The following is a 12,825-nucleotide window of genomic DNA, read 5'->3' as shown; positions in this document are numbered from 1 at the left end:
CTACGGACTCCCAAAATCACTGCTGCATCGCCTTCAGGTCGTGCAGAACCAAGCAGCCCGTCTCATCTACAAAACTTCCAAATGGCAGTCGGCCAAACCTCTGCTACACATACTGCACTGGCTACCTATAGAACATAGGGCGGCCTTCAAGCTGGGCTGCCTCACGTTCAAATCCCTCCACTGTTCCAGCCCCGCCTTCCTGACAACACTCATCAATCCACACCGTCCAACGCGCAATCTTCGTTCAGCTCTCCTCAACCTGCTTGCTGTCCCCAAAACCAAAACCAACAAATTCGGCGGCCGTCGGTTTGCCCACCTTGCCCCCAAATTTTGGAATCCTCTTCCCCTGACCATCAAATCCTGTAGCTCCCTCCTTTATTTCAGAAAACTGCTCAAAACTTTCCTTTTTCCCCCACTCGGCTAAACTTCGCCTCCTCTGACCCCAGACTCACCTCTGTCTTACAGCGCCAGGAAACCCACGGTGTCAATGCGCTCTATAAATTCCACTTAACACAACATAACATAACACATGGGTAAGGCCGGAGCAGGGGCTGGGTAGGGTACATCGGTGCAGTGTTTTTAGCTCACCCCCTCAGCTCTCATGATCGATGCCTAGAGCCGATACGACCCTCGGGCACTCAGCTGGGACCGCATTCAGCTGCCACGCGCTTGTCCCCCGCTCAGGGCCCTCTCAGGCCCAGTTAACTCAACACTGCACCTCAGTCTCAGCGATTTAGGCGGCGATCAATGCGGCCAACTCCTCAGTCATGTCTCCAGGCAAGCAAGAGTTACCGGGGGCATTCAACTGGCCAGCTCTGTTATAGTGCTATACTCTGCGGCAGGGGCCTGGGCCCCATTCAACTCTGGTGCTGCCAACCGTGTGCCCAGCCCCAGCTCTGCTTAGGGACAGCTGCAGCATCCAGGGCAGCGCAGTTATGTAGCCCTCACTTGGGGCGCAGGGGAAAGGCTGGCGCGGGGTTCGAGTCGGGTATATAGTCCCAGTGCAGCTTCGCCTCCCTCACCCTTCGCGGTCGAGCCTAGGCCGCTGGGACCGCATCCGGTGGGAGGAAAGTGAGTGCGAGAGCAGCCGTGTTGCCACACCCAGCTCACCGGGTAGTGGCAAATTTGCTTCCTCTGTTGGGCCTCACCAGAGCATGCCCGCTCAGCACATCTCAGCCTCAGGGATCTGGTCGGCAGTTAAGGCGGCTGTCACCGCAGGCTGCTCTCCAGTCAAACAGGAGGCATACAGGGCAGACATAGGGTGAACAACTGGCATTGGTGCAAATTCAGGACGGTGAGTGTAAAAATTCAGGACAAAGGGTCAAAATTCAGGACACAAATTCAGGACATGAGGTCAAAATTCAGGACAAAACTTCAGGACAATAGATACGTTTTACAGACACATCAGAGGAGGTTGTGCAATAGTATATAAGTAAGCCCACATATTCAACCATTTGCAAACCTATCCATCATGTATCCTTCCATCTATCATTTCACTCATCCATCCCTTCATCCATCCTTTCACTCATCCATCCATCATCCATGGACCCTTTCACTCTATCCATCTGTACACTCATCCATCCACTCTTCTACCCATCCATCCATTCACTCATCCATCCAGCCATTTACCCTTTCACCCATCCAACCATCCTTTCACTTACTCATCCATCCACCGAGTCACCCAGTCAGTCATCCTTCCACCCATCCACCCTTTCAGTCATCCATCCATCCTCCCTTTCTCTCTCATCGACCCTTTCACTTAGCCATCCTTCCTTCCATCCACTCACCCACCCACCCACCCATCCACCTACTCATGAATCCATCCATTGACCCTATCACTCATCCATCTATCCTTTCACTCCTTCACTCATCTATTCATCCTTTTGTCCATCTACCCTCCCTTTCACTCACTCACTCATCCATCCTTAAATTCACCCTTTCACTCATCCGTCCATCCATTCACCCTTGCACTTATCAATTCATCAATCCATCCATCATTTCACTCATCCATCCACCCACTCATCATCCACCTTTTCACTCATCCATTCTTTCACTCACCATCCTTTCACTCATCCATCCACCCTTTTACCCATCCAGCTACCCTTCCACCCATACATCCAGGTATTTACCTTTTCTCTCATCCATCCTTCCACTCACTCATCAATCCATCCATCCATCCTCTCTCATTCTCCATCTATTCAATCTTTCATTCATCCCTTCACCCTTTCACTAATTTACCCAGCCATCCACCCATCCCTTCACTTACTCGCCCACCTTTTCATATAATTTTGAGCTGAGACTTTTTGAGAAGAGGCCCATCAAGAACTTCACCCTCGCTGCAGGAGCCATTCCAGGACTGGGGCAGAAGCCACCCAGGGCGGAGACAGGATCCACCACAGGGTGGACAGGAGCCATCACAGGCGGGGGTTGGGGGGGAACAGGAGCCACCACATGGGGGACAGGAGCCATCACTGGGGGGGGGGGGGGGGGGACAGGAGCCATCACTGGGGGGGGGGGGGGGCAGGAGCCATCACAGGAGGTTCCACCAGGGTGGGCATGGGGGTGGGCATGCAGTATTCTAGTATCATCTTGGCCTCTTTGGGGGGGGGGGGGGGGGGAGGAGGTCCCCTCACCCCCTCCTGGACAAGACAACGAGATGACAGGCTCTCTTTCCAAAATGTTAGTTTTGCCATCCCCCACTGTGATATACAGTACTTAAAGGAGATACTCCAAGAGAACTGATTTAACTGATTGTCCTCCATACTTTGTTAATCAGTGTGGGTGCGATTGTGCCATTTCGTTATTTTATTACATTATAGACTGCATGTTTGAAGAACCGAGGTTTGCTTACAATCAGTAAATAAGCTCTGTGAAGAGAACCACGTGCTGCCTCGGTGTAATCGGGGCCGGTTCTACGATTTTTGGGGCCCTGGGCAGAAAGGGAATGTGTGAGGCCCCTCTAAATTGCAGAGACATGAGGCATTCAGGGCTGTTTGCATCTGAATAGATCCCCCTGCGCCTGAAGCTGCAGTCCCTCCCTGAGAGTCACCTTCAGGCACCTCTTAACAGCTCATCAAGGGCTGAAGGTGTGAGGGTTGCCATCCCGCTGTGCCTCTCCAATGCTGCTGGGGATCTGAGCTTTGGTACTGCATCGGAGTCTGTTACTCCCGACCTCAACAGCATTCGCGTCAAGAAGGGAGGTGGGTGGAAGCTGTGCTGGCTTTAGGGTTGTGCGACCGGTGCCGGTGAAAATTACGGACAAATGGCGTCCGTTAAAGAATCCTTCACGGACAATGGACAGACGGCCGAAATTACGGACTGTCCGTGAAATTTACAGACGGTTGGTCACCCTAGGCAGACAGCTCCCGAAATCGTGGTCAGCCTCGACCTGCCTCCACACAGGTGCAGGCTGCAGCTGGGTCACCGTCTCAGGAACCACCCCTGCAGGGACTCGCCGATCAGCAACCCTGTTTGAGCCGGTAGGGAACAGCAGTGGAAAACATTTAGGGTAAGTCTAGTTATCAGATGGTGTGGCTTGATTAGGATTTAAGGTGAATACGTCCGCTTTCTTGGCCCTGCTAGCCACGCCCCTTTTGGCGTTAATACCGCAGTAGTATGTAACATGGCCTATGTGTGTGTTCCTTTATGCACCTAATACGGGGATGAAAACTGTTGATTATAAAAGGCTATAGGATCTTGGCAGGCACCCTTTATCCTGCCCAAGATCCCATAGTAGGTGGGCCAAGGACAATACAGAGCTACTTCTGGTGCCTGGTAAGACAAACACCTGGCCCCGTTGTACAGTTACCAGCTGAAGTACAACAGGCAAGGGTGACTCCCATGGTGCCTTGGGGAAACATCTTCAAAGGACATCCTTTTGCCTGCCCTAGATTCCTTATAGTAAGATTCAGTGGAGAGTACAACCGTAAACTTTAATGTATAAATATCTGTACATCAAAATGTAGCAAAACACTTCAAATCTTTGCTATGGGTATTTATTTTGCTCTTCCAGACTCCCAGGAGTACTGAGCAGGAGCGAGAAGGGAGACAAATACCTTCCTAGACAGCTGTTGATGTATGTATATGATCATGCAGTATGGAGAGACCCTTGCAAGCACTGGTGCAGTCTCTCCCAACTGCGCTGGCTCATTACCGAGGCAAGGAGCCAGACATGACATCTCCAGCTCTCTTGCTGCTCGCTCCTCCCCACTTATACTCACTGTCTTCATGGCGCTCGCAATAAGATTGGGGATAAGGAAGAAGAACTAGTTTGGATCTTGGATTAACCATCAAGTACATTCAGAATGCTTGGCGTATCCTTGGGGGCCATGGCCCAATACAGATTGGCCTCCTGCTCTTTGATGGCCTTCCCATGCATCAAGAAACGGGAATTGCAGGCCAAGGAATCAGGCGTCATATGGGTCCGGCAAGAACATCTTTTGGCATCTGCTCCAGGGCTTAAACCCTGAAATATCAGGAGACATATGACCTCGTTACTCTTGAAACCTGAGGAATTTAGACGAAGGACTGAGAAAAGCTCTGAAACCGCATTGATGAGGCATGGGGGGAAAAGGAACTGACACCAGCATGTCACATCTGGTGAGGGAGGATTGTGGCTGAAGCCGCATTGAGCCATCTGGCGAGGCTGTAAAGTTGCTGCTAGGGAAAAAGTTTCCAGATCTAGTCTGCTGCCTGGAGAATATTCATAAATGAAGAATCTTCAGGAAGATGTATCCATTAGAACTACTGATTTAACAAGTATTTATTATTAGTATGATCAACTATAAAGCTAGCTAGACTGTCCCACACCAGTTTAGTGTTAGTGGGCATGAGCCAGAACAAAGCTGAAAAGGCCTTACACCAAATCTGTGTCTAGCTGTCGATCAATTAGCAAACCTTAAAATAGATTGTGTGATATTCTATTGCCATTACAATTCATTCCAAATGCATCCAGAGAGCACACATTATGAAACGTATCACCACGCGACATATGTCCACAATAGATCTATCAAGTGAGTAACCACTAATGGTGCTGCAGGTTGTCTTACCAATTGTAAGAAAGTGATCACCCTCCCCATTAAAAAGGTAACTGGCCCCTGAAGGCACGTTGTTCTACAGGCTGTCTTGTACAACCAACTCACTTATTTATTCAACCACAGTAATCAAATTAACAGCGAACCAATGTACAGCAAGTTTATTCATGGCACACAGTAGCATGTCAGCGGCTACCATAAGACAAGCAAGCATGTGGATGTGCAGTCACTACATGTATTGGAGCTTCATATAATTTTATGTGCTTACAGCCCACAGGAACTACAATCCGCTAATCACAAGATTTAGTTGTACAATGCTTAAAGTATTGCAACTTCAGCTCTGCCTGCCCCTCAAGCACTTCACTGTAAAACGAGCATGGCAGAAATGGAGTACAGTCAAAGCAAGGCTTCCCGGTTGGTATATAGTAAACAATGATTAAATATTTGACATGTTTTCAAATTCACGATTTCAGTAGTAAGAGAAATAAAGACTTTCAGCATGAGTACCATGTGCTCACCAGCACATTACAGCAAATACTTGCACTGAGAAAGAAATCCCAAGGGAATATGAGTTAAATAAGCTCCTTTGATACTTCTTTGTTAAGATACCTCAGAAAGATACTCACATCTCTGGCTCTCCCAAAGAAGGCTTCCTGTAAGGCAGCATCTAATGTTCCAATGAAGAACACGGGATGGCATTCACCATATCTGTCCAAAGAAAAAAGTCCATAAGAAAACCATACTTGCAAAGGTCGTTTCCCTTCCTTATCCTAGAATTGTGGATCTCAGTCACACAAAATGCATTTTCCACTTAAAACTAGACTGATTTTTTATCATGTTGAACATAGGATATAAAAAAGGATGGTTGCATGAAAACGTAATGATGAGGTTGAATAAGGTATAATGTGCTCAGGTTATCCATGATTCTGCATCACAAGGGGAGTGACAAAGGTTAACAATATAGAGTGCCAGAATAAAAAAACAAAAAAAAACAACGAAACAAGTCCAATTGAAAAACTTGCAGATATATTCAAATCTTTAGGCGAAAGTAAAGGTTATGTTGGCATTTGTACAGGGTATATTCCGCTACTAGTGAGGTCTCGCAGTCTGGTAGAAGTGTAATACAATATATTCAAACCACCCAGTACAGCACCATCATTAATTGAGAATAAAGGGCTGGGAATTCAACCCACAGTCTATATAATGGGTTAAACAAGGAGGGCACTTTCTTTATATACCTTTCTAATGATGCAGTGCAAATGTGTGCATCCTTGATGCATATGGGTTGGGTTGTGCACTACAAATAACTTTCTGATTGTTTCATTCTTAAACATAATGGGGTAGATTGGGTGGATTATGGTAGGGCAGATTGGAGTGAAGTGGGGTAGACTGGAGTAGAGTGGGGTAGATTGGAGTCAAACTGATATATAGGGGTGGGATAGTTTGGAGTGCGGTAGATTGGAGTTGGATAGAGTGGTGCCTGATAGATTGGAGTGTAGTAAATAGGGTTAGGGTGGGGTAGGTTGGAGTGGAGTAGAGTGAAGTAGACTGGGGAGGCTTGGATGGGGTAGACTGGAGTAGGGTACTTTGAGGTGGCGTGGGTTAGGGTAGATTGGAGTGGTTTGGTTTCCGGTGCAGTGGGTTAGATTGGGCTGGAGTGGGGTATACTTGAGTAGCATGTGGCAGACTGAAGTGAAGTGGGGTAGATTGGGTAGAGTGGAATGGAGTGTGATAACTGAGGTAGAACAGAGTGGGGCAGATTGGGATAGAGCAGAGTGGGGCAGATTGGAGTAAAGACATTGGAAACGTGTGATCGTCCAGGGCAGACGACAGGCACATCTGACTCTACAGCACTACATGCTACGAACATTTGGTTACAGATTAACAGTTTGCATTCTTAGTATGTGAGCATGTGTGGATGTAGATACACATGCTCTGCATTATAAAGAAGTCTCTCTTCAAAGCAGTGGCTAGCTAGCAGATAATTGGAAAAAGTAAAACTAGAGCTCAATGGCACGCTAATAGGACTTCATAGCAGTACACTATATAGTAGTATATTGGTGTTGCTAATGGCAAGTGTGGAGTGGACCAAGTAGCAACCTTACAGATATACAAGAGACTGATGTTGTCTAGAAATGCAAGTGTGGGCATGCTTCTGGCAGCACACGTAGTGTGTGCTTGGCTTCAGTATAGCAGGTTTGAATACATTTAACTATCCACCTAGCAATGCCAGCTTTGGAAATCGCACACTCCTTCTGGGGTTTGGTAAAGACAACAAAAAGTTGATTGGATTTTCTTAGTGGTTTAGTTCTATCAGTGTAATACAAGAGCGCTCTCATAACATCAAGAGTATATAGCACCCTTTTAGCTAGCGACATTGGCCGCGGGAAAAACAGGTATCTCAATGGTTTGGTTGATGTGAAATAAGGGGACACCTTAGGGAGAAATTTAGAGTTAGTACATAGAACTACACTATCTTTATGTACCTGAATGAATAGTTCCTGTATCGTAAGAGCTCGAAGCTCACTAATACATTTGAGTGGGGGGGACGGGCTGATTTCATGAAGTTCCCTTTCCAAGATAGGAATTGTAAGACACTTGAGTGCAGAGGCTGGAAAGAAGGACCCACAATTTGTGTTTCACTTTAATGGCAGGGACCCTGAAAACAGATCAGTGCTGTCTATTTAGGACAACTGCTGCAACTGCAGATAGGCATTGGTAGTACGTAATTGTAAGCTAGGCCCACCTTATAAAGATGTAGAAGGTAGGAAACAATCTCCGGCACAAGGACTGTAAAGGGTCCACTTAGAAATACAATAGTGTACAAACCTTTTCCAGTTTGCTGTGTGGGTTTCTTGGTCTCTCATAGAATAGCAATGCAATCCTGTGGGAGGTTAAGGTACCGAAGCATTGAGTACCAGTGCTGTCTTGTCCAGCTTGGCAGGACTAGAATTACCGTCATGGATATGTGCCTCATCTTCCTCACGACATGCAATATGAGAGGTAGAAAATCGTAGGCACATATCCCTGAATAGTTAATTCATAGAACATTGCCCTGGGAATATGGGTGCAGGTAGCTGGCAGTGGGTAGTGAAGTTTTGGTATTTCGCGTTTTGAGGAGCGGTGAATAGGGATATTGTCAGAGTTGCGTAGTGTTAGAACTATTTGTGGAGGACTTGAGGGTGGGGTTCCCACTCGTGGACTTTTGGATGCGCCTTGTTAAGCAGGTCCACAATCATTCAATACCATAGTATGGTCCTCCAACATGTCAATGCTGTGACGAGATGCCCATGTCAAATCACCAGTGCCAGCTGAGAGAGAGCTGGGAGGAGAGGGCGAGTGGGTTCCTTTACCCCCTTTCCGATGCAAAACATGGACATCATGTTGGCTGTCTTTATTAGTACTGTTTTCCCTCTGTAGAGTGGTAGAAATGCTTTGAGGACTAACCTCATGGCTAGCATTTCCAGGTCATTGATGTTGCCGACTTTATGCTGTGGAGCCCAAATGTCCTGTTTGTCATACCATCCCACAAGAGAGACAGATGTAGTAATGGTCAACTGTGGTAGGAGGTCTAAAAAGGGCCTGCCGAGCAATAGGTTATTGCTGTTTTACTAACAGAGAGAATGCTATGACCTGGCCATTACCTACAATAGATATGAGCATTGCCTTCCCACTGGTGCAATGGCTGTGAGAAGCACTCTTGTAACAGGTCCATATGTAATCTATTGTGTGATGCAATTGCTATGCAAGAAGCCATCCTTATTCGGTTTCATTACATTGTGGACAGTGATGGGATGGTGTGTCTGACAATAGCTCTATGCACTCCCCTCCCGACGACGTGGACTCCCTTTTGTCCAACAACCTGGGAATGCCTCCCCTTCACCTCCGACCTCCTAACCCACACACTCCACAGACCGTTCTTCCGGGAAAATTCAAAGGCTAATCTAACACAGATCTTATCTAACATCGAAAACTCTCTTCTTACCCTGTCGTCTGAACTCTCCCAGCTCAGAAAAGATCTTTCCTTGTCGTCTGAACTCTCTCAACTAAGAAAAGATTTTAACTCCCTCTCCTCTGAAATCCTCCTAAACCGGGCGATATCCCCAAACTTAGACGCACAAAGCACCTCCAATCTTCAACAATGGAGAACTTTCCCTCGTTGCAACTGTTCCCACCGACCCCCCCGTGCCTCAAGATATCTCTCCCCTTCAGACCTCCTCGACCTTTGTAACTCCTACCTCCCTAAATATCCAATTGACCCTCCCACCCCCACTCTACCACTCCTGTAATCCTGGGGACGTGCAGAATCACTTCTTCCCCGTCTCCCCTAGACCCCCAACTCAACTCACCGCTATCCATACATGCCCCCCACCCATAAACAACCCTAAACCCATCACATGCATGCTGGTCAACTGCCGCTCAGCTGCCCAGCATGCGAAGGAAATAGCTGAAACCATTCTCTGCTAAGACATCGGCATTGCCTTCCTTACGGAAACTTGGCTCAAGGCCCACTCTACACCTATCCTTGACCTACTCAACCCACCCGGTTACTCCATACTCAGGAAAGATAGACCTGAGAGAGTTGGAGGTGGTTTAGCGATCATCTTCAAAAATGAACTTCAACTCTTGCTTTTTAAGAACTCCGACCCTGCCACCCTTGAATACCTCGGTGCAGAACTCAAAATCCAGGGCACCCCACCTATTCACCTACACAATATCTATCATCCTCCTGGCGAATCCCTTCCCTTCGCAGAGGAACTTTCCGACCTACTCACCCAATGCTCTCTTTCAAACTCTAAAAATCTCTTCCATGGAGATTTTAACCTCCACTGGAATGATATCAAAGACCCCGCTATTAATCTCCTCATGAATCTTCTGGAGATTAGCGACCTTAAAAAATCAACTGGGCAAAATCGGCCTTGTTCCCCTTGACTGAGAACACCACGCAATTTCCTCTAGATTACCCCCTGGTGTGGGAATCGGCCGAGATGAAGTACCTGGGCATTCAGGTGGCTAGGAATCGGGAGGCCCTGATTAGAGGCAACTATGGGACGGTCATTGACAAACTCACGGACAACATTACTCGGTGGATACGCCTCCCGCTGTCAATGGCGGGTCGCATCTCGCTGATAAAGATGGTGATTCTTCCCAAACTGTTGTACCTCTTCACCAACATACCGTATAGCCCTGGCGCCTGTTTCTTTCGCACTCTTGACTCCCAGTTGTCGAGACTTATCTGGGGCGGGAAGCAAGCCAGACTCAGCTTGCGGACCCTCATGTTGCCGTATCACCAGGGGGGGTTTGATGTCCCCAATTTTCGGCGATATTATGACTGCGCACAGGGTCACTTCGCGGCCTACTGGTTCCACCCCCCTCCCTTTATGGTGCACTTGGCAGTAGAGGATGGTTATATGAGGCCAGAGCAACCCTCCGGGTATTTATACACGACAGCACGCACGGAGCGTAGAGACCCCACCACGGTCGACTGCACGGTCAATGCCTGGAAACGTTTGGCAGAATATATGGACGTGAAATTCCTATACTCACCCCGCATGGCCCTGGCGAATGATCCCAGATTGAGCGTCACTCGGGAGGAGATCGGCCGTAGGCTACTCACAAAACTCGCGATTCACACTTGGGGGGATTTGTACCACCAGGGGAGTTTTCGCACTGCGACGCACTTCTTTGGGGACAACTCTCCCTCGGTTATGGAGACCTTCTTATATGTTAGACTTCGGCAAAACATCAGGGCTGTTACGCCTGACTTTCCGGGGGAACCGGACACCGTGGCGCCGTTACATGCTCTATTGCAGAAGGGAATGCCGTCACACGTGGTCTCCATGCTGTATGGACACGCGCAGGCGGCTCCATCCCCCCCCCCTCTTCGTGCACGCGCCAGTTGGGACACAGATCTGGGGGAGCCGCTGTCAGATGAGCAGTGGGAAGAAAGCTGCTCTCATACCAACGCGGTGACAGGCAACGCTCGTCTTAGGCTAGTTCATTTTAAATTCCTACACCGCCTCTACTTTACCCCCGCCAAACTGCACCGTCTCGGACTCCGTGACAGCGATCGTTGCTTACGATGCAGACGGCCAGGAGCAGGCTTCATGCACTTAGCATGGACGTGCCAGGCCGTGGCAGCCTATTGGGTAGCGGTGTTTGCGGCCCTCTCTGACATGATCGGGGTAAACATTGAGCCCTGTCCTCGGATAGCGCTGCTGGGTCACGCTGATCCCGCTGTCAAAACACACCGGAAATTTTTCGCTTTGGGATTACTGCTGGCTAAGCGACACGTCGCGTGCCGGTGGGGACGGGGGCGAGCGCCCAAATTCAAAACCTGGCTGGACACAATGACAACATGGCAGGAACAGCAGCATAGCTATGCAGATCTTTTGCCGCACAAGTCGCGCCCTAGGGACCTTTGGGGCCCCTTGGCTGAGTACCTCCTTCGCTCACAGGTTTCAGGCGCATCCTCCGCTGATGCGGCGGATGGCGCTGACGGCTGATGTGGCCTGCTCCCCTCCCCTTCCTCAGACCTCTAGCTCCCCAGGCGCAGGGGCTTACGTCCCTAGTATGATGGTCGGGGCAGCATGAGCCCCGTGGAGCTCCCGCTGACACAGGTTGGTGGTGTGGCGGACCTTCCGCCCCCCCCCCCCCCCCGAGGACTGGAACGCAGCATAGTCCGCCCCCGGTATGGCATCACATACACGGCACTACAAGTAGATATTCATGACGCGCTTCTCACTTGGGTCACTATCATTTCCTCCCAGAACATGAGACAGGTCTGTGGGGCGTAGTGCGATGCGTTGTTGCTTATCGACTGCATTTCAGGATACACGGCACTGCCCTCACAGCACCACGCTTCACCCTTTGAACACCTCATACCGAGTATGGAGGGCTGCTTCTGGGAGGGACCAGTTCACAATGCACTCGTTTTGGGTTTGTTATTAAAGTTGAATGAAACCTCAGGTATTTCACGCTCTCATTCCGCTTGCCGGTATGCCGACTCACAACTGCTTTCTCCAACAGCTTTCCCTTCACCACTACGCGGCCGGCCCGAATGGGTTGTAGGCGACATGCTGTGTACTGTAGCTATGGCTCTTCAAAATGTGATGCTTGATTCTTTCACTGCATGTTGTCGCTGCCGGCCTGTTACCTCAGGATGTAGGCGTGGAGCTGTGTGTTACTCTTTCAGGATCAATAAAGGTTTTTGAAAAAAAAAAAAAAAAAAGAATGAGTGGATGTAGAAGTGCCCGAATGGATTATTTAGTAGATGCATGATTGACTGTATAAGTCACTGATTGAACTTATGTTACTGAATGCATGGGTTAGTGACTAAACTGTGTGAATGTCTATATTAGTGTCTCAATTGGTGTGTAAGCAGGTGCATGGGTTGGTGAGTAGCTACATCAGTGTCTATATGGGTTATTGATTGATTGTATGAGTATCTGTATGGGTGTCTATGTAGGTGGGTGGGGGTTGTCTGACTGTGCATACATGTCTGAAAGGCTGATTTACTGGTTGTATAGATTCAAAAGTGCATCTCAGAAGGGCTGTATGGGTAGCTGACTGTGTGTACAGGTGTGTTGATTAGTGAACTGATGTCTCAGTTGTATATATGTGAGTAACTATATATGTTTTTAGACAGTATATGTGAGTGTTGGGGTGTATAATTGACTATGCGTGAGAGACAGTGATTGCAAGAGTCTCTACATACATGAATGTGTACTTTTATTAGTGATTGTATAAGAGAGTAAGTATGTGTTAGTATCTATATAAATAAGGGAGGTGG

The 12,825-nt window shown here is 48.4% G+C and overlaps 1 protein-coding gene across 2 annotated transcripts in view; it reads right to left on the bottom strand.

Moving 5' to 3' along the window:
- Window positions 1-12,825, bottom strand: part of FAF1 (Fas associated factor 1) — a 1,868,643-nt gene that overhangs the window by 814,630 nt on the left and 1,041,188 nt on the right. For both annotated transcript variants that reach the window (XM_085602652.1, XM_085602654.1), the window contains exon 12: window positions 5,660-5,741. In XM_085602652.1, the coding sequence (XP_085458778.1) occupies window positions 5,660-5,741 (82 nt within the window). The remainder of the gene's footprint in view (window positions 1-5,659; window positions 5,742-12,825) is intronic.

This window comes from Triturus cristatus, chromosome 4_2 (assembly GCF_964204655.1).
Source record: "Triturus cristatus chromosome 4_2, aTriCri1.1, whole genome shotgun sequence".
NCBI lineage: Eukaryota > Metazoa > Chordata > Amphibia > Caudata > Salamandridae > Triturus > Triturus cristatus.
Note: the sequence above shows the minus strand (reverse complement) of the source record. Positions and strands in the feature narration are given on the sequence as shown.